The following is a 26,998-nucleotide window of genomic DNA, read 5'->3' as shown; positions in this document are numbered from 1 at the left end:
TCATCATCATTTACTGTGATAATTTGACAACATACACTTTCCATTGAACGAAAGCAGTGCAGGTTCGTGGAGTGGGACTAACTGGCAAAACACCTGATAGCACCTAAGAGAAATCCAAGAAATGAATGAAGCCTTACATGTTTCCAACAGTGACATCAAAGACGAGAAAGTGTTGCCGAAGTAACTTCTCGTAAGCCCCCCAGTCTTCGGCTGCATCATCGTAGGGGGAAATTGGCAGGTATGCTGACAGCATGGAAGCCTATATAGTCACTCTGGCTGAAAAGTTCGTACAGCAACCATAGGAGCCTGCTGCTCGAGGATGGACGGGAGCACTGCCTCCATGGACAGAAGACTCGGAGGAACAACCAAATAGGCGGAAGTAAACAGAGGCAGAAGTAAAATCCACTCTCATCACCAGACATAAATAACAGCTTGGCCACAATGAACCAAAGTTTATTCTTCTTCCACATAGAACCGAACAACAGTTGACAGAAGATACACAAACAAAGAAACAATTCAGTTATAGTTGCTGACAATAAGTGTAAATACAATATGAGAGTGACTGCCTGCTGCACTGCGCTTATAAAGAGGAGGTCTCCGGTAAGTGGCATGATGAGTGCCGTGCCGTGTGCACGGAGGAGGGCTATGGTAAGCGGCATGGTGGGTGTTGTGCCTTGTGCGCAAGTCAAGTGACCCACTGCAGGCAGCCTCTGGTGGCTGCCCCATGCAGATGCTGTTGGCGGAATATTTGAAGTATACTGTGCTGTGGCTAGTATCCAAATATTACATACAGCGTTATAGCAAATATGATCATAGAAAATAGTGTTTTTAGTGGGATTTGATGACCTGTCATTGTGAAAAGGAAATAAAAAATAAAAAAATTTGAAAATGTGAAACTGAAATTAAATTACATACTGTATTTCCCATATACATGATGTGCTGTGTGGAATGCGTTCCATGGGGTATACGTGCAGATGGACATGGCTGAGCAGAGGAAGGCATAGGAGGGAGGAGATCGACAGACAGTGGGGGGGGAGGAGGAGATGGACGGAGAAAGTAGGAAGGAAGAGATGAACATAGAAAGGGGAATGGAGGAGCTTTACAAAGAGAGTGGGATAGTGAATGGACAGACACAGACGGGGGAGCAGGAGATAGATGAAGATGGGACTAGAAGATTGACAGATAGCGGTGGAAGGATGAGATTGACGGAGAGGGGGATGAGGCAGGTGGAAGATGGAAAAGGATAGGGGGCAGCTGGGAAAGAAAGAGTGTATGAGGGGGTGAGGGGGTAGGTAGAAGAGGGGAAAGGTATGGGGTGGAGGGGAGAGATGGAAGAGGGAGAGAGTGTGTGGAAGCAGATGGAAGTTGGACAGGTTCGAGGAGTCAAGTGGAAGAGAGACAGGTTGTGCAGAGTCAGGACGACAATGTACAGGGTTTGAGGAGGCAGGTGAATGAGATACAGGATGTAGTTGTGGAAGTAGGTGGATCAGGGTCAGGGTGTGATTAAAGCAAGTGGAAGAGAGAAAAGAGAGGTTTGGATGGTAGAGGAGGGATTAAAATTTTTATTATTATTTTTATGAAACAGCAGAGAGTCAGGCAAGTGCACAATATATGTGACATGTGTACATGGCCGAAACTATGGATAGGAAGCTAGTTTACAGTAAAAGTTACTTCTTTCATTTTTAATCCACAGTCTGCCATCCTTCATTGTTCAGCACTGTTTTGAGTTTTTGAGAGATGGAGATGACAAGGGAGCTACAAATATGATGATGTCAACTAATGCTATCCCACTTGGCAGAAACATCATTCTGAAGTATCTCTTGTTCTTGAGAATGTTCATGACACAGTAGCCAGTTTTGAATCATTAGTGCCCAAACATGCTCAATTGGATGGAAGTATATAAACTTTACAGGCCATTCTACTGCAAATACTGCAAACTGTCTGTTCAACCTACATACATGTTGTGAAATGTAAGATAAATGCAGCCTTGCATGATGGTATTCCAACACCAGCAGTCATTTTCTTCAACATTGTCTGTAAATTGAATATAAGGATGATAAAATAATACTTGTGGAAGAAATAATAATTTTCTAGACTGATCTTGTAACACATGCCATCTGAAGTTTAGGAGTACACCTTTTTGTTGTATGTAAGACAATACATGTCATGTCTTCCAGTGAAGACTGGGAGCATTTCAGTGACACTTTCACACTTGTTCAACAAACATGTGACAAATAGTACACCTCATTTTTTAAAATTCATTATCTCTCTTTTGTTAATTCTATTAGTAAGAGTGTTAGATAGAAATACAATACTCAAGAATCTATGTATTAAATAAAAGTCTTCTAGATTGGTCTTTATCTTAAATGTTATTATGTGCTTCCTTTGGAATCTTCCAGTTTATCTCTCTGACATTTGCCTCTCCACAGCTAGATTAACATTGTGGTTCCACCTTAAATTTATGCTGCACAAGTACCCCTAGATATTTGGTTACTGTAACTGATTCAAGTAATTTTTTTTATTTGTTGGTGATATGTATGTGTTTGCTACATTGGAATTTTCTCAGTTAATTTTATCAGCTAATTCCTTAACTACTACCGTAATTCTATTTATGAACAAAATTTATTAAGTTATCTACTTCATAACCAGGCCTTTTCTTTACTGTTGGTATTGCTTTCATCGTAAAGTGTACATGTGTACACTTGTCATCAGTAGTAAGTGTTGTTACTGCCTCCTGCACAGCTTTCTTTTTTAAAATTACAGACAGCTTAATAATCTTTCTTGCTGATCACTAGTTCATATATGAGGGAACAGTTACCTTCAATTCTATTTGGCTATGACCCATAACAAATTACCACCCTGATGAACGGTCACTACCTAATTATGGTCAACAGTCAACTGGGCCATCCAATTGTGAAACACACTTCTCAGTAATATATGTGACTGATTTCAACAGGTATCTCATAGCATTGAGATCTGATTCTTCCTCTAGTGACCAGCTGAACAATTTGTTGTTAATTCTTCATACCTGTTTGCTGCTCAGTGCTTCTTCTATTTGAGATGTATTCTTAATTTGATTAACACCACACAATTCCTAGACTTCTGACAGTAAATTGCTATGGCAATGTTCATTGTTGAGTCTGTGTAGAATGATTCCCTTTGATGCTTTGTTTTTTTCTAGTATCATTCCCTAACGAGTCCATCAATTGAATTTAATGTATCTGATACTGAGTTATCTACATCTACTTCTATACTCTGCAAGACACTGTGAAGTGCTGGGCAGACGGTACATCTCATAGTACCAGTTACTAGGGTTTCTTCTCTTTCCATTCACTTATGGAGTGCCTCTATGCATGCTGCAATTATTTGAATCAAATCCTTGTGATACCTATGTGAGCGATAAGTAGGGGGTTGTAGTATATTCCTAGGGTTACCATTTAAAGCAGGTTCTGGAAACTCTGTTAGTAGATTTTCTCGTGATAATTTATGATTGTCTCCAAGATTCAGCGAGTTCAGTTTCCTTAGCACCTCTGTGACACTCTCGCATGGGTCAAACAAACCTAAGACCACTCATACTGCCTTCTCTGTATACATTCAATATCCCCTGCTAGCCCTATTTGGTACGAATCCCACACACTTTGGCAGTATTCTAGAATAGGTCACACAAGTTATTTGTAAGCAGTCTCCTTTGTAGACTGTTGTATTTCTCTAATATTCTACCAATAAACAAAGTCTACCACCTACTTTACCCATGACTGGGCCTATGTGATCATTCAATTTCATTTCCCTATAAAGTATTACACCTAGGTATTATGAGTTGGCTGATTCCAGCAGTGACTCATTAATGTGATTGTCATAGGATACAATGCTTTTTTTTTTTTTTTTTTTTTTTTTTTTTTTTTTTTTTCTATTTTGAGATGTGCGCAGTTTTACATTTCTGAATATTTAAAGCAATTCACCAATCTTTGCACCACTTTGAAATCTTATCAATATCTGACTGAATATTTATGCAGCTTGTGTCAGTCAGTACTTCATTATAGATGACTGCATCATGTGCAAAAAGCCTGAGGTTACTATTAATATTGTCTGCAATTGTCTTATGAATATACAACATGAATACCAAGTGTGCCAACCACTTCTCTGGAGCACACCCGAAGTTACTTCTACAGATGACAATGACTTTCCACCCAAGATAACATGCTGCATCCTCCCTACTGTGAGGTCCTCAATCCAGTCACAGATTTCACTTGATATCCCATATGATTGTACTTTTGACAATAAGTGTAAGTGTGGTACAGAGTCAAATGCTTTTCAGAAATCAAGGAATACTGTATCTACTTGATTGCCTTAATCCAAAGCTTTCAGTATGCCATGTGGCAAAAGCAGGAGTTGGGCTTCACATGATTGATGTTTTAGAATCCATACTGGTTGGCATGGAGGAGGTCATTATGTTTGAGCTCAGAATATGTTCCAGGATTCTATAACTAATCAGTGTTAAGGATATAGGACAGTATTTTTGTGGATCACTTCTGTTAGCCTTCTTGTAGATGGATGTGACCTGTGGTTTCTTGGGTTAGGGGGCATGCTTTTTTGTTTGAACGATCTACAATAGATTATAGTTAGAGAAGGGTCTAACTCAACCATAGATCCAATATAGAATCTGATAGGGATTCCATTTGGCCCTGGAGCTTTTTTCAATTTAAATTATTTCAGCTGTTTGTCAACACCAATGACACTAATACTTATTTCACTCATTTTTTTCAGTGGTTTCAGGATTAAATTGGGCCAGTCCTTCTGGGGTTTCTTATGTAAAGGAATATTTGAAAACAGAATTAAGCATTTCAGCAATCCCAAAAGTAAGGTCTCCTATTTTTTTATAAATACATAGACCCGTTTATATCTACAATGATTTACATCAGTTTACAGCTTGAACATTTAGCTATTTTTTGACATAATCACCATTCTGTCGATGCATTTTTGAAGATGCTTTGTCAGTTTTTGTATGCCCATGTTGTACCAGCTCGCCGCCATGCTGTCCAGAGAGTTATGAATCTCTTCTTACACCTCGTCGTTGGAGCTGAATCGTTTTCCAGCCAGATGTTCTTTTAACCTAGGGAACAAGTGATAGTCACTGGGTGCCAAGTCAGGACTATAGGGCGAGTGGGTGATTATGTTCCACTGAAACTGTTGCAGGAGAGCAACGGTTTGCCGAGCAATGTGTGGGCAAGCGTTGTCATGGAGAATGTGTACACCCTTGCTCAACATTCTGAATTGCCCGTTTGAGTTTTTACAGAGTCTCTCAGTACCTGTCAACATTAATTGTGGTCCCAGCGGTTCAGCTCCGATGACGAGGTGAAAGAGGAGGATCATAACTTTCTGAACAGCATAGCGGTGAGCTGGTATGGCATGGGCATACAAAAACTCCCACAGCGTCAATAAAAATGCATCGACAGAAATGGTGAGTATGTTGAAAAATAGCTAAATGTTGAAGCTGTAAACTGATGTAAACCAGAGTAGAAATAAACAGGTCTATGTACTTATAACAAAATAGGAGACCTTACTTTTGGGATTACCCTTGTACCACTAATTTCAGTTCCTGTCTAATTCACTAGGGACTGGACACTAGCTTTGATGCCTCAAAACAACTATTATGTGTTTTATTGAGGGGCACTGGAGCAGCTGGGGTAAAGGGAATAATCAGCTGTTCCACAATCTAAATGAGAAAAGGCAAAAATTACAGGAAATTATCTGAAAGTAACAGTTAATGAAGAGTAATCTGTTGGCCTCTCCCTTCCTTATACCTTCTGTACATACACTCATTCCTTCCCTTGTTTCCTGTCACAGTGTAGTGAAGCAATGTTAGAAAATTCCAAAAGTTATAGATGCAGTTATGCTTTTAAACTTACGTCTATCAGCGATATTCCAGTTCTTCCTATTTTGGGTGCTAATGAATATGCTTCCCCCTCTATAGTAGATAATATTAGTATGATATCATTATTGCATTTATTTCTTTTTCACACATATCCAGTTACATGTTTTTCTCATTTCTTTTTCTTTCAGAAGACTGGAAATATCCGTTTAAGGACTCGCTTTGGAGAAAGTACAGATGAAAGAACCGAATTTTTCCCAGAAAGTACAAGACCATTCCATCAAAATGGCACATATCCTTGGTATTCTGCTGTCCTGATTTTGGTGATTGGTGTAATACTTTTTCTTGGATGCACAATGTTAAATAATCAGCTGCCAAAACCAGTTTATATCAAGGATGCAAAGAAAGGAACGTTTGTAGCAGAAAATGCTATTCATCATCTTCAACATTTGACAAGTATGGGTCCAAGAGTTGTTGGCAGTTATGAGAATGAAATTTTTGCTGTTGACTTTTTGAAGAGAGAAATAGGTTTTATAATGCAGCGAGCTAAACCACAGCATCTGCTTGCTCTTGATCTGCAAAAGCCAACTGGCTGCTATATACTGGCTTTCAGGCCATATGGTTTTGTAAATTGTTATGAAAATATACAGAATGTTGTTGTGAAGTTATCCTCAGCTGGAAATTGGTCCTCGTCAGCGGTTATGTTCAACTGTCACTTTGATTCAGTTCCTACAAGCCCAGGTAAGTTAGACTTTTTGAAATTGCACAATGTATTACTTTCATAAATAGGACTTGAGTACTGTAAAAGTACTAGACACATAGGAAGAGGTTTGCATGCATTTCACAATAAACACACGCAGATAAATGAACTTCAGTTTTTCCACACTGGACTTTGAGCTGCAATATCCTTTTAAATGTAGGACAGGGTGGAATTGATGCCTTAACTTGTCTTAAGAAAACAGGAGACTGAGAATCAAGTCAGTAATGTGATGAATTTCTGGACAGTGGTAATTTGTTATAAATACTTACTTTTGAAATAATTGAAGTGCTTGAAGTATTATGGACTATTGTGGAGCTGTCCTCTGTCTGAGATATGTTTTTGTGCCATTATTAATAACCACATGCAGTGAAAACATACATACCCTACAAATATTTTCATGGAATGCTTGAGTTCAATCAATAATCTCCCAGTTCTGCACTCATAGGTAGCACACTGCATCTAGTACACATCCACTGCGGTGCTTGGGGACCACAGCACCAAGTTACGACACCTGAAAATGGGCATATAAGAGCCCCGAAACCGGTTATTTGATAATAAAAGAACTTTACAACTGAAGCAGTATTTTCAACCTCTGGCTGAAATAATCTTTTGATGATGTCATGCTGTGTTCTCTATTCATATCCCTTCAGAGCATTTTAACACTCCCTTTAACTACTTTTCTGTTGTTTGTCGTAATAATAACAGTAGACTCTGTGCATAACTGAGATTTGTCTTTAATGCCATAATGTGGAAGCTTTTTTAAGAGTGTGTTGTGATCTACACAATCAAATGCCTTGGCGAGATCACAAAATATCCCCATTGGATACCTTTTGTAACTTAGTTCACCTAAAATTTCATCTGTTAGGTTAAATATAGCTCTGTCGGTGGAGGAGCCATTACGAAAGCCGAACTGTATAGGCACCAGCAAGCCATTTTGTGTAGTGTGACTATAAATCCTATCATCCACTATTCTCTCAAATACCTTTGAGAACAGTGGCAGCAGAGAGATGGACCAATAGTTGGATATTTCATCCCTTGCTGCACTTTTGTGGATTGGCATCACTACTGCATGTTTTAATCTATCTCGGAACACACCAGTTTCCATAGATTGGTTACACAAATAGCACAATATATAACTGATTAAGTCTGCACATTATTTTAAAATCCTACTTGATATACCATTGTATCTACAGGAATCTGAGTTTTTGAGTAATTTTATGGTTTTTTTCAATTTCTTTAGAGGTTGTACTTCTGAAATGAACTGCTATGTTAGATGTTATTTGCATGTGGTTAAGTAGTTCAATAGCTTCTATGTGAGACTGTTTATTATGGTTCACTGTTTTTTCAGCTATAGTGAGAAAAAAATTGTTGAAATCTGAGGCTGCAACTTTGTGTTTATTATTGTCAGGTTTTATATTCCTATTTGTCTCACTTTTTATGTTGTGCCATATGGTTTTTATTTTATTGTTTGAGTTGCTAATTTTTTGTACATAGTGCAACTGTTTGGCCTTCTTGATTGCACTTGTTAGAATTTTACAGTATGTTGAACAAATAAGAAAAATCACTTACAGTATGTTGAATGAATAAGAAAAAAATCACTTGTTTCAGCCATTTGCATCTTGCTAAAACAGGCAGTGCACTACTGATCTGCACCAGTGCAGCTTCATCTCTGCATTAAAAAATTATCCTCTCAGAAAAACAAAATTGGGCTTTGTTGTATTCCCTTACATGTTTACTTTCTTGGTTGTGGTTCATCTATTGCCAGATGGTTCATTTGGAGACTGTTCATTTGCCTATCATAAATGTGTGAGCTGTTGTAGGCAAGCAATGAGCAACGTGAAAAGACATATTTTCTTTTGATGCTCACATATGCCAACTATTAAAAAGCACTGTATAGTTTTCTTTTGTTGTCAAGTTTGTGCTGGGTACTGGAGTTCATTACAGCCTTTTTATAATCTTTTGTAAAACACCCACTTTCATATGAAATTGCTGCTTATTTGGTTATGATTGTGTTGCAGGTGCCAGTGATGATGGCATCAATTGTGCAGTCATGCTTGAAGTACTAAGAGTACTGTCTCAGACGGATGTGCCTCTGAAGCATAATGTAATTTTCTTGTTTAATGGTGCTGAGGAAATCCCCTTGCAGGTAAATCAAGGAAGAACGTGAACAGTGCAGCATTACTGAAATGTGGACCTCAAGTATTATTTTAAAAAAATATACTGCTTCCAGTTGCTGTTAGCATGCTATAGCTTGCCTTGGTCCATGCTCCCTTCTTTATATGTAACAGTTATCTCCACAGTTGAGTATTGTGATATTCCACAAGCACATGCTGAACTACTAGATAGTACATGCACAATTGTCTTGAAATCATTCATAGTGCAATGCATTTTCCTTTGTCATCACTGTGCTTGTTTACTGTAAGGCCACTGGTTGTTTCTGATAACAACCGTGAGAGACCAAACGCAAAAATATCATGGTCAGGTAGTAAATTTGTACCTTTATTACTCACACACAATAGTAGCAACATAGTTTGTTCTGCATGTGACTGGAGTTTGTTCTACATGTGACTGACAGAGAAGATCTAGAATGCCATGTTCATGAATATTGATAAAATTCACAGTCTATGACAGTGTCCCTATAATGTCACTTGTGTCCCATACCTAAAAGTGACTTCTGTGGTTTATACACCAGAGGCAGCTCTATAATAATGTGCAAGACCATTTCCTTGAGTAAGGAGACCATGCGGGTTGGATAACAGATGTTAAAAAAATGGTTGTATCAAACCCTAAAATTTGTAGTGACAAACGGAAAACTTAAGACAACTTAAATCAACCTGAAAAAGACTGAGTCTCATATAATATTAGACATTATAAAAAGAAGGTTAAAAATTATATATGGACAGTATTTGGTTTATTAAGGCAGAGTAAAATGTGTTTTTAAAAAGTACTTTAACCAGAAATGGAATGGATATGTATGGCACAATGAAAAATAATTTTTTGTTAAGTGTGATAGAAGTTGAGTACTAATTTTTTGGGCAAGAGTGGCCATTATAGGCATTCTAAAGTTTAGTGGTAAAGACAATAAATTCTTAATAAGATTCCATGATCAAATGACGTTTACAAGTAATTCCATCTAGATTGTTCTAAATTGTGCTAAAATCTGAAGCTTGTCATTTGTGTTCTATCCATGATCTTCAGCCCGAAAAATAATAGAGAACTGAACACACAATCTCATGTCTGTATGCCTTCCAGGAATGTCCTAGAAGATGCATAGAATGAACTATACACAGGGTGTATATGACCTGGGACAACCAGGAGATCTGGGAAAAACCCCGGAATTTTTTCATCTGGGAAAAAACGGGAAAAACCTGGGAATTTTTTAGAATCCCAGGAATTTTTCATTGTTTTAGTTTTCAGTTAAATTTTTGTAACTTTGACTGGTAAGAACCAATAATCTAACAAATTACCTCACTACTGCAGAATAATACTGCAGCAATAAAACCTGAACAAGGGGAGGAAAAAAAAAACAAGGAAAGGAAATACGCCATATGTAACAACAAAACACAGTGCTCATATAAGCGTCTGCCAACTGCAAAATGTATCAAAGGCTTTAGGAAGACTATGCAATGTGTCATAACAACAAATTGCCTCTGATGAGCGTGACATCACAATTGCTTACATTAGATTAGCTTGAGCAGTTGCGAGCAAGCTCATGCACATGTGCAGTTGAGTCGCATATGAGTAATACCTTCTCTCACTTCTCGCTGCAGAAGTGTGGCAGTTAGCTGTATAAGCAACAGCAGCAAGCAGCCAGATGCACCCGGAAAAATTTTACTGGCGCCCGCCTAAGCTGCCAGATTCATGAGTGCGCAACAGGCCCTGATCTAGGGGGCGGGGGGGAAAACCGGGGTGTCTGCCCCTGGTGGAATTTTCAGGGGGTGCCAAATTCATATTCTCGAGGAGTAGGACCTTGCCTCGCAAACCGCCTAGCATCCAGCACACGTTGGTCTAGTGATTATTCATACAATTTTGAAATACATCCCTGTTGGTTTTTGAATTTTTGAACAAATTGATTTCTGAATGAATCATAAGTTGATTTTTGAATGTGTGCATGGTGTACATTATGTCTCTGCCACCAGAATCCCTCTTGCATGTAGAAATTAACTTTCCTGCACACAGAAGGGGATGGGGCTATGTGAGCTAAGCGGAATAAAGCCAAATGGGTGAATGCCAATCGTTGTTCATGTGGTTGTCTGGGTTTGTGAATGATCAGCGTTGTTACAATTACTAGCGAAATCCATAGATTCAGACTACCAGAGTGGAAATAAACAACTAACAGAAATAAAAATAAGAAACATTACATATTATCTTTTCGGTGTATCCAAGAAAATGAAATTTTGAAAGAAAACTTTTGGCCAGACCGCTACACTAGTAAAGGCCAGTTGAACAGTTCCCAGGTAGCAGCCACTAGAGTTCTATTCTGGGAGTAGTGCAGGAAACATATTGTAGGAACGTGTAATGACACCTAACCAGAGAATAAATGCAGGTAACTAAATCAGTGACTGTGGAAGGATTAGTGAAGTTAACCGGAGAATAAGTTTTGACGCTGGTAGGAATAGTTACAGAATTAGTGACGACAAGATTGTTTGTTAGAACGAGTGAGGAGAAGAAATGGGGACATCACGCAAATTGTGAAAGAGTATAATTATAAATTTACATAAATATTTTGTACTTCTATGTTTCGATCTCATGCTTCAGTAGTTAGAATGTATGAATGAAATGTGTAACTATTTCCTAACATAAAAGTTTGGCTTGTAGTAAGCCTAACAGGCATTTGATATTGGTACTTCATGAATTATATTCCGTTGTGTTATAAAATTGACCATTTGTGCCAAAACAGTTTTGCTTATTTGGTGTATGTTGCAATTGCTGCAATATTAGTGTGGCCTATTTTGTTTTATCTAGCAGACATTGACAAAATACACATAAACAGATTGAGAAACCACATTTTGTTTTTTCATGTTGCAAAACGTTTGACAAACTTTGTTGAGGTAATAGATTTTTTCCGACAAAGGAAAGTACGCCATGTAAAGCGATTACTGATATTGCTATATGATACCATATCCCACTTTCCATGAGTTTGGTGCATAGACTTGAACAACACCTTATGGTCCGATGAGGAGGAAGAGTTGTAGCCCTGGCATCTAGTCGTATAAAGGGGCTGGGGAGCAGGGCGGTGGCCCACCCCTCGTGATGTCCTGTGGAGATGTTGAAGGTGAGGAGAAAGCTATGTCGGATGTGGCATCGACTATGAAAGAGCTATGTTGGATGTGGCATCCACTTGCCGCGGTACCTGGCTTGTCCAAGTCTGGGCTCAGTCTGTGTGATGCTGGGGCCAGTGAGGTGTGACATCATTTTGTATCCACTCTGCTGCTGATCCCAGCTGAGGCTGGAGCTGGTGGCTGCAGTGCATTTACCTGCTCGGTATGCAGTGGTGGCAGTGATAGTCCTGGAAGCACTTGTGACCACAGTGGCCACAGCTGGTTCTGATGCTGCCATTGTAAGCCGTACCTGGTGGTGACCTCATACATGAGATGTGCCAGGGAGATTACCAGCATAGTGGGCATCTGAGGCTGTGAGTTCTTAAAGACAGGCACCCATACCTCTGGTACAGAGCCGAGTGGGGGGTCTGAATCAGAGGCTCAGATGGTTTTGTGACCATGTAGGCTGCAGATTCCTTGACTTGTGTCAAAGGGTAGTTGTGTTTCGGGTTCCACTGAATAGGTCAGGTGTCCACTATATGCAGGAGGCGGCTACACGGGTAACAGGGGCTGTGTGGCATGGACTGGGTGGTTTTGTAGGTTAGAGGGTCTCGGGAAAACACAAGATGGGCTTCAGTCACAAAGGGTGCAGGCTGAACACAGAAAGAACATAGATACAGGAACCATTAGTATAACAGTTGTAAATTGTCATAGCTGTGTTGGGAAAGTACCAGAGCTCCAAGTGTTAATAGAAAGCACTGATGCTCAACTCATTATACGCACTGAAAGCTGGCTAAAGCCAGATACAAGCTCAGCTGAAATTTTTGCAAAGAACTTAACAGTGTTCCGAAGAGATAGGCTAAACATGGTTGGCAGTGGCGTGTTTGTTGCTGTTAGAAGCAGTTTAACTTGTCGCGAAATTGAAGTAGATACTTCCTGTGAGTTAGTATGGGCAGAGGTTATTGTTGGCAACCAGAATAAATTAATAATTGGATCCTTTTACTGACCTCCCAGTTCAGATGATACAGTTGTTGAAAGGTTCAAAGAAAACTTGAGTTTGATTCAAACGCGTACCCAACTCATACGATAATAGTTGGTGGTGACTTTAATTTACCCTCAATATGTTGGCGAAACTACATGTTTAATTCTGGAGGTACGCATAAAATATCATCCGAAATTGTGCTAAATGCATTCTCTGAAAATTATTTCGAGCAGTTAGTTCATGAGCCCACGCGAATAGTAAATGGTTGTGAAAACACACTTGCCCTCTTAGCAACAAATAATCCTGAGTTAATGACCAGCATCAAAATCGATATAGGGATTAGTGAACACAGGGTTGTCGTAGCGAGATTGAATATTGTAATCCCCAAATCCTCGAAAAATAAACAAAAAATATACCTATTCAAAAAAGCAGATAAAAATTCTCTTGATACCTTCCTGAGAGACAATCTCCACTCATTCCAAATTAATAATGTAAGTGTAGACTAGATGTGGCTTAAATTCAAAGAAATAGTAGCGCCAGCAATTGAGAGGTTTATACCAAATAAACTAACAAATGGCAGAGCTGATCCTCCTTGATACACAAAATGGGTTAGAACATTGTTGCAGAAACAATGAAACAAACATGCCAAATTTAAACAGATGAAAAATCCCCAAGATTGGCAATCCTTTACAGAAGTTCAAAACTTAGCGCGGAGTTCAATGTGAGATGCCTATAACAGTTTCCACAACAAACCTGGCAGAAAATCCAAAGAGATTCTGGTCGTATGTGAAGTATGTTAACGGCAAGAAACAGTCAATGCCTTCTCTGCGCGATAACAATCGAGATACTATCGAAGACAGTGCTGCCAAAGCAGATTTACTAAACACAGCCTTCCAAAATGCCTTCACAAAAGACGACGAAGTAAATATTCCAGAATTCGAATCGAAAACAGCTGCCAGCATGAGTAACGTAGAAGTGCATCTCCTCGGAGTAGTGAAGCAACTCAAATCACTTAATAAAAGCAAGTCTTCTGGTCCAGACTGTATACCGATTAGGTTCCTTTCAGAGTATGCTGATGCATTAGCTCCATACTTAACAATCATATACAATCGTTCGCTCGACGAAAGCCGTACCCAAAGACTGGAAAGTTGCACAGGTCACACCAATATTCAAGAAAGATAGTAGGAGTAATCCACTAAATTAAAGGCCCATATTTTTGACATTGATATGCAGCAGGATTTTAGAACATGTATTGTGTTCGAACATTATGAATTACCTTGAAGGAAATGGTGTATTGGCACATAGTCAACATTGGCGTAGAAAAAATCGTTCCTGTGAAACACAACTAGCTCTTTATTCACATGAAGTGCTGAGTGCTATTGACAAGAGATTTCAGATCGATTCCGTATTCCTGGATTTCTGGAAGGCTTTTGACACTATACCACACAAGCGGTTCGTAGCAAAATTGTGTACTTATGGAATATCATCTCAGTTATGTGACTGGATTTGCGATTTCCTGTCAGAGAGGTCACAGTTCGTAGTAATTGATGGAAAGTCATCAAGTAAAACAGAAGTGATTTCAGGCGTTTCCCAAGGTAGTGTTATAGGCCCTTTGCTGTTCCTTATGTATATAAACGTTTTGGGAGACAATCTGAGCAGCTGTCTTTGGTTGTTTGCAGATGACGCCATCGCTTATCGACCCGTCGTTTATCGACTAATAAAGATTAAAACAAACTGCAACACAATTTAGAAAAAATATCTGAATGTTACGAAAAGTGGCAGTTGACCCTAAATAACAAAAAGTGTGAGGTCATCCACATGAGCACTAAAAGGAACTCATTAAACTTCAGTTACACGATAAATCAGTCTAATCTAAAAGCCGTAAATTCAACTAAATACCTAGGTGTTACAGTTACGAACAACTTAAATTGGAAAGAACACACAGAAAATGTTGTGGGGGAGGCTAACCAAAGGCTGCGCTTTATTTGCAGGACACTTAGAAAATGTAACAGACCTAATAAGGTGATTGCCTACACTATGCTTGTCTGTCCTCTTTTAGAATACTGCTGCGTGGTGTGGGATCCTTACCAGACAGGACTGACGGAGTACATAGAAAAAGTTCAAAGAATGACAGCACATTTTGTATTCTCGTGAAATATGGGAGAGAGTGTCACAGAAATGATACAGGATTTGGGCTGGAAATCATTAAAAGAAAGGCGTTTTTCGTTGCGACGGAATCTTCTCACGAAATTGCAATCACCAACATTTTCCTCCGAATGCAAATATATTTAGTTGACACCAACCTACATAGGGCAGAATGATCACCACGATAAAATAAGGGAAATCAGAGCTCGTACGGAAAGATATAGGTGTTCATTCTTTCTGCGCACTGTACAAGATTGGAATAATAGAGAATTGTGAAGGCGGTTCGATGAACCCTCTGCCAGGCACTTAAATGTGATTTGCAGAGTATCGATGTAGATGTAGATGTAGATACCATGTAGCCGGTTTGGAAGTGCACTGAACGCAATGCTAGTGGTGGTCTTGTTTCTGGCCCAGCAAGTAGAACGGTATTTGTGGATGGCAGCCATGTAGGATTTATTGTTGACATGTGTTGTCCTGTAAATGCTAAGAAACAAAGTTAGGGATGCATGTGTGGGGACCTCCTCTATTGCTTTGTTGTTTGATGCTTAAATGCGCAGACCATCCTCTCTGCCTCACTACTCTTGTGTGTGTGTGACACAATGCTGAGGGGGCATGCTGAATGTAATTTATGATAACTTTGGGGATGATAATTAAGTGGTAGTCCTTGTTTGGACTCCACAGTAGGACACTATTTATTAACAACATTAGTTGTTGCAACCAATAAAAAATGTGAACTTGTATGTGTATTAGCATTTTCTGTGATCAGATTATTCTTACCCCTTAGCCACTTTGGTCTAGGTATCATTAGTGTGTTGCCTGAGTTATGGTTAGTGTTGTTAGTGGAAAATTATTTATTGGTTCCTGCAACTCAGATTGAAATAGGTTCTTTCATCTTTATCAAATGCCAGATCTTGTCTCTTGTTGAGTAAGCTGCATATTTTTTGTGAAATATTAGCTTTTTGGCCGAACACTGCGTGAAGCAGTTTATGGTCAGAATTGTTCAGTATAAGTACATTTGGGGTTTCTTTACAGCATGAAGCATTCCTGAAACCTTTTCAATTGGGGATTAATTCCTTTGAGCTGCTGTTGATGTATTAGATGCAGATGAGATTGGCTATACCAATCCATGTACATTCCTGTGTACCAACACTGTTCTAAGTTCATACTTCAAAGTTGTCCATTTGCCACTACTAATTTGTCTCCATGTTTATGGCACTAATCATAGTTTTTTATTTGATGTTTAAAATACATTTGCAAATGCCTTTGAACACCTGAATGTGATGTTCTTTGGATGTAACAAGTTTAGAGGACATGTTATATCAGTAGTTTTTGGAATAAATTTGGCATAATAACTTATTTTTGGGGAAAAAGAAACCCTGTCTCTTTCTCAGATTATGTGGCAAGGCACTGATTTCTGTTAAGTGCTTTTCTGTAGATTATGTACTTACTGTGCTGAGGATGTGATCTAAGTACTCAACTTCTTCTTCAAAAAATGTGCCTTTTTCTTGCTGTGCAGTTGGCTGAATGTGTTGCATCAGTCTTCTGACTGGTATGATGATGTGGCCCACCACAAATTCCTCTCTTGTGCCAATCCTTTCTCCTCAGAGTTGCCACTTACACTTAACATCCTCAATTATTTGTTGTATCTTCCAGTCTCTTTCTTCCCCTGCAGTTCTTACACTCAACAGCTACCTCTGGTGCCATGGAAGTTATTCTCTGATGCCTTAACACATGTCCTATTGTCCTTCCCTTCTTCTTTTCAAGTGTGACACCATTTTCCTTTCCTTACTGATTCTGCAAAGGACCTCTTCATTTCTTACGTTAGCAGGCCACTTAATTTTCAACATCCTTTTACAGCACCACATTTAAAATACTTAGGTTGCTCCCTTTTCCGGTTTCCCCATAGTGCATGATTCACACCCATGTAATGCTGTACTCTAGACATACGTTCTCAGATATCTCTTCCTCAAGTTAAAGCTAATGTTTGATAATAACAGACTTCTTTTGATGGGAAGTGCCTATGCTGTAGTGTGCTTTTTATTTCTTCCTTGCTTCATTTGTCAAGGGTTATTTTGCTGACAAGGGTATCAGAATTTCTTCACTTTGTTTACTTTGTGATCCCCAATTCTGATGTTAAGTTGCTCACTATTCTCATTTCTGCTAGTTCTCATTACTTTTGCCCTTCTTTGGTTTACTCTCAGTCCACATTCTGTACTCATTAGACTGATTAGATCCTGTAATTTTTTGTCACTTTGAGAATGGCAGTGTCATCAAATCTAATCATTGATATTCTTTCACCTCAAATTTTAAACCCATTAGTGAACTTATCTTACATTTTCATGTTTGCTCCTTCAGTGTACAGACTGGAAAGTAGGGGGAGAGATTGCTTCCTTGCCTTACACCCATTTTAATCTGAGCTCCTTGGTCTTGGTCTTCCAGTCTTATTATTCCCTCCTGGTACTTGTACATATTTTATATTACCTGTCTTTCACTGTAGCATACATCTATTTTTCCAAGAATTTTGAATATCTTCCACCACTGTACATTGTCAAACATATTTTTCAGGTTGACAAATCCTGTGAAAGTATCTTTATTTTTCTTAAGCCTTGCTTCCATTGTCAAGTGCATCAACTGCCTCTCTGGTGCCTTTGCCTTTCCTAAAATCCAAATGATCATCACCTAAGAGATACTCAATTTTCTTTTCCATTCTTGTGTGTATTTTTTAATGTCAAAAATGTATTGTCCAGCAATTCACACATATTCTGCCATTGGTATCTTCGGAACTGGATGCATGATATTCAAAAGTCTGAGGATATGTCTCCATTCTTGTAGGTTCTGCACACAACATGAATAGTTGTTTGGTTGCTGTTTCCTCCAGTGACATTAAAAATTCTGAATGAATGTTATCTATGCCTTCTGTTTTATTTGATCTTAAATCTTCCAAAGCTCTGAACTTAGACTCCAACACAGGATCCCCTATATCATCCATATTAACTCCTATTTCTTCTATCACATCACTAGACAGTTCCACTTCCTAGTAAAAGCCTTCAATGTACTCTTCCTACCGATCTGGTCTCTCCTGTATTTTTTAACAACGGAATTCCTCCTTCATTCTTAATGTTGACATGTTTGCTTTTAATTTCACTAGAGGCTGTTTTCACTCTTCTGTATGCAGAATTTGTCCCTCTGATAATCATTTCTCTATCAGTTTCTTAATATTTTTCTTGTAACCATTTTGCCGTAGCTTCCTCGCACTTCCAATTATTTTTATTTCTGAGTGACCTATATTGCTGTGTTCCTGTTTTTTCCTTGAGGTATTGTACTTCATTCTTTAGCCGATCAGTTGAATATTTTTCCTGTTACCCAAAGCTTATTCATAGGTGCCTTCCTTGTATTTGTATTTTTCTGTCCAACCTCTGTGAAGGCACTGTTTAGAGATGTCTGTTCCTGTTGAACAGAACTGATTGCTGTGGTGTTCATTATTGCAGTATTTACAGCCTTGTAGAACTTCTAATACACACCATTATTCTTCATTGCTACTGTATTCACTTCTTTGCTCATTGGTCATTCCTGACAATTCTCTTAAACTTCATCTTACCCTTCATCGTTACTTCATTGCGACCAGTGTCTATATATTTGCCTCTTGGTATGCTTTACAAACCATTATCTGATTTCGATATCTCTGTCTCATCATGATGTAATCCTTGTATGTCCATCCTTGTAATAAATGGTTACAAGGACTTTGATTGTTCAGTATGAAATAAAAATTAAAACACCTGCACCCATCTCATTTGCACTTGGTTTATTTATGCAACCAATTTCAGTGTTCTGGTTACAAGGACTTTGACTGTTCAATATGAAATAAAAATTAAAACACCTGCACCCATCTCATTTGCACTTGGTTTGTTTATGCAACCAATTTCAGTGTTCCATTACAACTCTTGAGGCTCCTTGACCAATGTAAATTAGGAGGAATCCAATCTCGTGTGCAGTTGGTTCCTGTTATGACTGCTCACAATATTGGATTCCTCCCAATTTGTGTTGAGCGAGGGGCCTGAAGATGGTCTAATGGAACACCAAAACAGGTTGTGTAAATAAATTAAATGCAAAAGGCGTGGGTGCAGGTATTTTAATTTTCATTTCATAATTGCAAACAGGAGTCTAATAAATATACCTTAGAAAATTGCTCCCAATCAGCTAATTACGCTAATCAAGGTGCTTTGCTTTATTTTTTGATATGTACTATGGATGTGGCCCAGTTGCTCACATTTATAGGTTCAATAACACCAGAAATTCTAAAGTTGGACTATTTCTTCCTCTGTTGCTGCTTTATGTGGAATTAGTACTGGCTGTGCACTGAAAAAGTTTGGCATTGTGGTTGGTTGTATGGCAAAATGGCCTTTGAAATTGTTTGCACACCAGTATCTGCTTTCTTTGAATTCTTTGCAAAGTTCTTATATAATTATCAGTTCTTAAATATAGTAGAAAATATAGAGAAGAATCACAGCAGTATGCTGGCAAAGAAAATCCCAAAAAATTCAATCATATGAATGTATCACTAAATTCTCCCTCTGAAATTAAGCTTTTGACAATGTTGACTGGAATACTCTACTTCAAATTCTGAAGATGGCAGGGGTAAAATACAGGGAGCAAAAGGCTATTTACAATTTTTACAGAAAGCAGACGGCAGTTATAGGTGCTGAGTGCCTTAAAAGGGAAGCTGTGGTTAAGAAGGGAGTGAGGCAGGATTGTAGCCAATCCCCGATGTTATTCAATCTGTATATTGTGCAAGCAGAAAAGGAAACAAAAGAAAAATTTGGAGTAGGAATTAAAATCCATGGAGAAGAAACAAAAATGTTGAGGTTTGCCAATGATATTGTGATTCTGTCAGAGACATCAAAGGACCTGGATGAGCAGTTGAATGGAATGTACAGTGTCTTGAAAGAAGGATATAAGATGAACATCAACAAAAGCACAATGAGAATAATGGATGTAGTCAAATTAAATCAGGTGATGCTGAGTTAATTAGCTTAGGAAATGAAATACTTAAAATAATAGATGAGTTTGTCTATTTGGGGAGGAAAATAACTGATGATGGTTGAAATAGTAAGGATATAAAATGTTGGCTTGCAGTGGAGTGCTATGGAAGTGCAACATGGACGATAAACAATTTAGACAAGAAGAGAATAGAAACTTTCGAAATGTGGTCCTACAGAAGAATGCTGAAGATTAGATAGGTAGATCACATAACTAATGAGAAGGTACTAAATAGAAATGGGGAGAAGAGGAATTTGTGGCACAACTTGACTAGAAGAAGGGATCAATTGGTAGGATATGTTCTGAGACAACAAGAGATCATCAATTTAGTATTGGAGGGGAGCGTGGAGGGTAAAAAATCATAGAAGGAGATGAAGAAATGTATACTGTGAGCAGATTCAGAAGGATGTAGGTTGTAGTAGTAATTCTGAGATGATGAAGCTTGCTCAGGATAGAGTAGCATGAAGAGCTGCATCAAACCAGTCACCTGAAGACCACAACAACAACAATAACAACAACAATAGTAATAATAACAATAACATATATTCTCTCCAAAATAAAATTTCCTCTGGATTTGATGGTGTACCAGCAGAGTACTACTAAAGATTTGTTCCCATTGTCTTATCTGAAATATACAGGGTGTTTCAAAAAGAATATATGTATTTTGAATGCATATATTTGTTAAACTTTAAGACATGTGAATATGAAACTTTTCACACATATTTACAAACCTCTGAAGTTCAGATTACAGATATTCAATATGTCCTCCATCAGTATCACAATGATACTCAAATTCCTCCCATACTCGGGCAAGCATGTCCTTTGTCACTGATGTTATGGCAGTAAGGATCCGGTTCTTCAACTCTTCCAGGTTCTCTGGGAGTGGTGATACATAAATGTTGTCTTTAACGAAACCCCACAGGAAGAAGTCAGAGGGTGTCAAATTCGGTGACTGTGGAGCCCAGCTGAGAGACATGCTAAGTCACCAGCTCCTTGACAACCAATCCAACGGTTCGGTAGAGTTTCTTTCAGATATTCATGCACTTGGCGACTTCAGTGAGGGGGTATTCCGTCTTGTTGAAAAATGGAGTTGTCTTCATGCAGCCACGAAAACAACCAGTTTTGTAACATAGCGAGATACTGCTGACCATTAACCATGTTTCCATCAAAGAAGAATTCTACATGCTTTTTATTTGATTTTGGTGACATTTTACACATTTTAAGGTAGCCCTTTATTATGAATAAGTGATATGGAATGATATAATGAATTTTATATATTACAGATCAGTTTTTATTTTGCAAGAATTTAAATAAAATTTTTTTACAATTCTTAACTGAAATATTAGACAGAAACAAACAAAGTAATTTAACTAAAAGGTCAAAATCATTTCTCTCACTCATCATTCTAAATTAAGTTGCAAGCACTTTAAATAAACGATTGTCTTTAAGTTTATAGCACATCTTCTCAAAAAATGAACATTCCTCTCTTCTCAACTGGTGTGGAAAGTATTCTTGAAATTTGCAATTTTTGTATTGTGCCTTCATCGGCGACATTAGCAAACACAAATATGTTTTTACTGTTCTCGTGTCGGCGCAAGAATTTCACACTTACTTCCATAGCACCAACATTTGTGGACACTCCAATATACTGCCTTGTTTGCTCCCTGTTTCCACGTTTATATTTGTACTCTGCAACAAGAAAAGCCTCTTCTTTCAGCAGTAAAACTTCATTGGATGATGTGTCGTTTTCTCTTTCACTACTGCTAGAAGCACTGTCACTTGTTTCAGCACTGTTTTCGTTTCCTTGAAAATCTCTGCCAGTGATTGATTTTCCAGGTTGAACGTCTAGTTTGCGGCAGCAGCAGGAGCTACCAAGCTTATTTGGAGGATAACGAATTTCATTGAGCATTTCTTTGAAAGTGGAAGACCACGCGTCTGTGTTGCTTTGCTGGCTCTCCTCATTATCAGGCAATTTTTGTAAGACATGATCTGGATCAAATGGGATTAGGCACATGGCGCGAAATTCACCCTTTGTGTTTTCCTTGGAGTTTGTTGAAATCTTAGTCAGTGTCTGCTTCAGAAGAGATGGGAAGGCATCCTTGGAAATGGTCCCACGAGTGTGTTTCTTCCAATCAGCTAATACAGCTCACCACGCTGCTTTCATTGACCTGAAGAAGCTTACATCAAGTGGTTGGAGGTGGTGTGTGCTATTGGGGGGAAGGAGAATGAATGAAATATTGTTCCGCCCACACTCTTCAATAACACGTAAAGACATGTGACTGGATAAGTTGTCTCCAATCAAGACTGTTGGCCCATTTTGCCTCTTCAAATAGGGCAAAGCGATTGTAAAGAACCAGTCTTCAAATACTGGCAAGTCAAACCATCCACTTTTGTTCCTATTGAAACGGGTTCCTTTTGGTCCACCTTTTTGCCACATGTCCCACAAATGCTCTGATTTGTAAAGAACGTACAGGGGAAGCAGTTTACCATCAGCACTAGTTGCCATCATTATTGAGACACTAGATTTTGATGAGTCCATCACTTTTTCAGCATGCTTACTCCCTCATTTCGTGATTATCTGCTGCTTGCCTGGATCATCTGAAATGTTGGTTTCATCACAGTTGATCATGTTGCTAGGAGGGAGATTTTCCAGCTTTGCCTTGATATTGGAGAAAAACATCTTAACAGTCTCTTTGTTCACTTCTGCATGAGCTCGTTTAATATTTTCACTTAAGCGAACGTAAAGATCTTGTGACTGTCGTTTGAGGAATAAATGCACCCATTCTTCTCCTGGCAAATTATTACGAAATTTCTTCTCTTTTCGGTCAGATTTATCGAGGTAGCTTTCAACTTAACACCTAATATCCAATTTTGTGAAGGGAAATCCCCAATGTGCAGCCCTCAAGATACCTTGCCTCAACATTTCTTCTTCTTCTTTATTTAGCACTGGATGTCCTCCCATTTTTTTCAGATGTGCTTCCTGCACTTTATTTTGTAGGGTTGATTTAGGTATACCATACAAATCACACACTTTTCTGTACAATAATTTACCACTCTGAATATCATGAACAGCTTTGTCTAAAAGTTCCGGGTCATAATTACACCGTACTGTAGCACCTCTCCTGCTCTTATACATTCTTGACATTATCCGAAATCACCCCACACAGTATACAGTTTTACAAAAACCGTCGTTATTTGATAACCTTGCACGAGAAACTCGACAAACTTGTACAGAACTTGTCTCAATGCTGTTAGCTACTGAGCGCATTGACAATTACAGTTACAATAACTTCCCACTCGGTGCAACAATAGAACTTTTCCACTTTACGATAATGCATGGATTTTTAACACTGAGACTGTTCGTCAATTATTCACCTAGGGAAGCGATTGACAACAAAATAAAAGTTGTTGAAAGTGATAAATGCAATCTTGCGCTTAAAATAACTAACATTAAAATAAGTAACTCTTTGTTTCTGTGCAGTGGCAAAGAGCAAATAAGCCATACTGTCCGAATTCGCCCCAGTGTCTGAAATCACCCCGTTTGACGGTACTGATCTTTTTGACTACTGACATAATTTTCCAAAATTTTTGAGAAGGTGTTGTATAGACTCACAAAATTTTACAAGCATTATATTACACAAAACAGCAGAAGTTCATATTTTCTGTGACCTGTCTAAGCCATTTGACTGTGTGAATCACAATATTCTCATGGGTAAACTGATTTTTTATGGAATTCATGGTACAGCCAAACAATGGATGTCACATCTAACCAAAAGAATGTAGAAAGTTGTACTTAGTAAGTTGATCAATATAATCTGGGAATGCAATTCTGACCAGGGGGAGAAATCATGTATGGGGTTCCCCAAGACTCAATCTTAGATCCACTATTGTTCCTTATGCATGTAAATGATCTTCCTGATATGCAGCGAACAGAATTAGTTCTTTTTGCAGATGACACTGATATTGGAATTAATCCAAACACACATACAGCAACTGAAGAAATAGTGAACTATGTTCTTAAAACTGCCTTCACTAGTTTTCTGTGAATGGCCTCACTGGATTTTAAAAAGACGTAACATATACAGTTCCGCTCATCTACAGGAACTTCACAAATTATGAGTGTAAATCATTGTGAGGAAGCAGGGCGGAAACTTCAAAAAGTTTTAGGTGTCCATATTGATGAGAATTTAAACTGGAAAAAGCATGTCTTGGAACTCCAAAAACAACTTACTTCAGCCACATTTTCACTCAGAAGCGTTGCAAATCATGGGGAGAGACAAATCAGTAAGTTGACATATTTTTCATATTTTCATTCAACAATGTAATGTGAAATAATGTTCAGGGTTATCTCATCTTTAAGAAAGGAAGTCTCCATTACTCAAAAACATGCTGTAAGAATAATAAGTGGTGCTCACCCATGATCACCTTGTAGACATCTGTTTAAGAAGTTGTAATTCAAATTAATGATATGAATGTAATAGAGGGAAACAATCCCCATGGGAAAAATATATCTAAAAACAAAGAAGATGTGACTTACCAAACGAAAGCGCTGGCAGGTTGAAAGACACACAAACAAACACAAACATACACACAAAATTCAAGCTTTTGCAACCAACGGTTGCTTCATCAGGAAAGAGGAAGGAGAGGGAAAGGCGAAAGTTTGTGAGTTTTAAGGGAGAGGGTAAGGAGTCATTCCAATCCCGGGAGTGGAAAGACTTACCTTAGGGGGAAATAAGGACAGGTATACACTCACATACACACACATATCCATCCGCACATACACAGACAAGGTAAGTCTTTCCGCTCCCGGGATTGGAATGACTCCTTACCCTCTCCCTTAAAACCCACTTCCTTTCGTCTTTCCCTCTCCTTCCCCCTTTCCTGATGAAGCAACCATTGGTTGTGAAAGCTTGAATTTTGTGTGTATGTTTGTGTTTGTTTGTGTGTCTATCAACCTGCCAGCACTTTTGTTTGGTAATTCACATCTTCTTTGTTTTTAGAAGTTGTAATTCAATAGATAAAAAAATCTACTCACCAACCAGTGGCAGGAGAACACACACATAAAAAGTATTATTGTTTGCAAGCTTTTGGAACCATTGGCCCCTTCTTCTGGCAGAAAGATTGAAGGGAAGGAAGAGGGATGAAGGAAAAAGACTGGTGAGGAAAAGGGCTAGAGTTTGAGGAAGTTGCCCAGAACCCTGAGTCAGTGGAGACTTACCGAATAGGATGAGAAAGAAAGACTGACTGTATTTTCAAAAAAAATTATTGTTTTCATTGATATTTTTAAGTAGTTGGATGTTTTGTCCACTGCTTCACAGTGTATTTTTGTCTTCTTTAATTTTTGGGATAATTTCTTTTTTCTCACCATACATCCTTTTACCCTCTTCAATATCCCCAGAGCTAGTTAACATATAAACTTGTACTGTGGTAGGTGCTGTCTTTTTATGTGTCTTGGCTACAGTAACACAGTCACAGTGTCACTCATTGTTTATAGGAGCTTGTTGCTGTGTTGTTCATATGAACTTGCCAAAATTCCTATTTTTATTTTCATTTTTAGACCTACTTCTTTGTTACCCTTATTTGATATTGTGGTGATAACTGTGAACTTCAGCATATCCATTTTTCTTTTTAAATTCTTTAACCTACGAACCAAATTAAGGGATTCAATGCCTCCTACTTTAACTTCAAGAACATCAGTTTTGTTTTTGCAAACAGTGTAAAATCCAAGATGGAATAATTAGAATATTATGAAAAGGATAGGTTGCTACTCACCATATAGCGGAGCCACAGACAGGCCCAATAAAAAGACTGCTAAACAAACAAGCTTTTCACACACACACACACACACACACACACACACACACACACACACACACACACATACATAGCAAGTAAGCTTTCGGCCAAAAGACATTCTTCTGATTTAGACAACATACAAACACACACATTCATGCAAACGTAACTCAAGAACATGTGATCACTGTCTGTGGCTTCCGAGGCGAGACTGGCCAGTTTGGTCTCGGCAGCCGAGGACAGTGATCACGTGTTTTTGAGTTGCGTTTGTGTGTGTGTGTGTGTGTGTGTGTGTGTGTGTGTGTTTTATTGAATTCAGAAGGCCATTTGGCAAAAAAACTTACTTGTTTTGCCATCTTTTCTTCTATGCCTCAACATCTCCACTATATGGTGAGTAGTAGTGTTTGCTTTTCATAATATTGTCAGTTTTGTTTTTGAGATGCTGAATCATGATAGGGTACAACAAAAAGACTGTTGGAAAGTTAACTTTTTGCCAACAAGGCCTTTGTCAAAAATAGCATACACATGCTCATGCAAACGCAACTCACATACACATGAGCACAGTCTCTGGCAACTGGAGCCAGATTCAAGAGAGCGGACGATTTTCAGACAGAAATTAAGAAAACATTAAACATATTTCCAACAGTGCTTTTGTTGTGCATTTCTGTGACTCAGCATCTCCATTATATGATGAGTATCAACTATCCGTTTCATTATATTTAAATACTATAGGTGTAGTTTCCTCTTGCTTTCTGCTGTTCGCAGTACCAACATAACACGACCTTGCTGGCTGATCTTGTAAGGCCAAATCAATCAACCAGGCTGTTTCCCCTGCAACTACTGAAAAGGTTGCCCCCCCTCCCCCCGCCCCCCCCTCTCTCCTAGATAGAGTGACCTCTCCATAGATAGCTCTCTGGTGAGGTTGCACCCCCTATGGTATTGCAAGTAGTGTCAATGAGGAACACAAGTCACCTGACTTCAGTGAGGTCCATTATTAGTGGAGGATCAAAAAATTCTAGTATTGACCAGGGGACTGAACCCCAAACACTTTTCTCAGAGTCTGCCTCATAACTATTGAGCCACCAAGCCAAATGCAATATGCTGGTCAGTGTATGTTGACCCATGTTATTTTGTTGTTTTCAATAGTAGTA

The 26,998-nt window shown here is 38.5% G+C and overlaps 1 protein-coding gene across 2 annotated transcripts in view; it reads left to right on the top strand.

The window, feature by feature from the left end:
* LOC124798387 (endoplasmic reticulum metallopeptidase 1-like) overlaps window positions 1–26,998 on the top strand; it is a 250,540-nt gene that overhangs the window by 45,344 nt on the left and 178,198 nt on the right. The window contains exons 2-3 of one of the 2 annotated variants that reach the window (XM_047261761.1): window positions 6,064–6,610; window positions 8,648–8,775. In XM_047261761.1, coding sequence (XP_047117717.1) covers window positions 6,064–6,610; window positions 8,648–8,775 — 675 coding nt within the window. Of the gene's footprint in view, window positions 1–6,060; window positions 6,611–8,647; window positions 8,776–26,998 lie in introns of both variants that reach the window. The other variant, XM_047261760.1, reaches the window with a different exon arrangement.

Source organism: Schistocerca piceifrons, chromosome 5 (assembly GCF_021461385.2).
Source record: "Schistocerca piceifrons isolate TAMUIC-IGC-003096 chromosome 5, iqSchPice1.1, whole genome shotgun sequence".
Taxonomy (NCBI): Eukaryota; Metazoa; Arthropoda; class Insecta; order Orthoptera; family Acrididae; genus Schistocerca; species Schistocerca piceifrons.
Note: the sequence above shows the minus strand (reverse complement) of the source record. Positions and strands in the feature narration are given on the sequence as shown.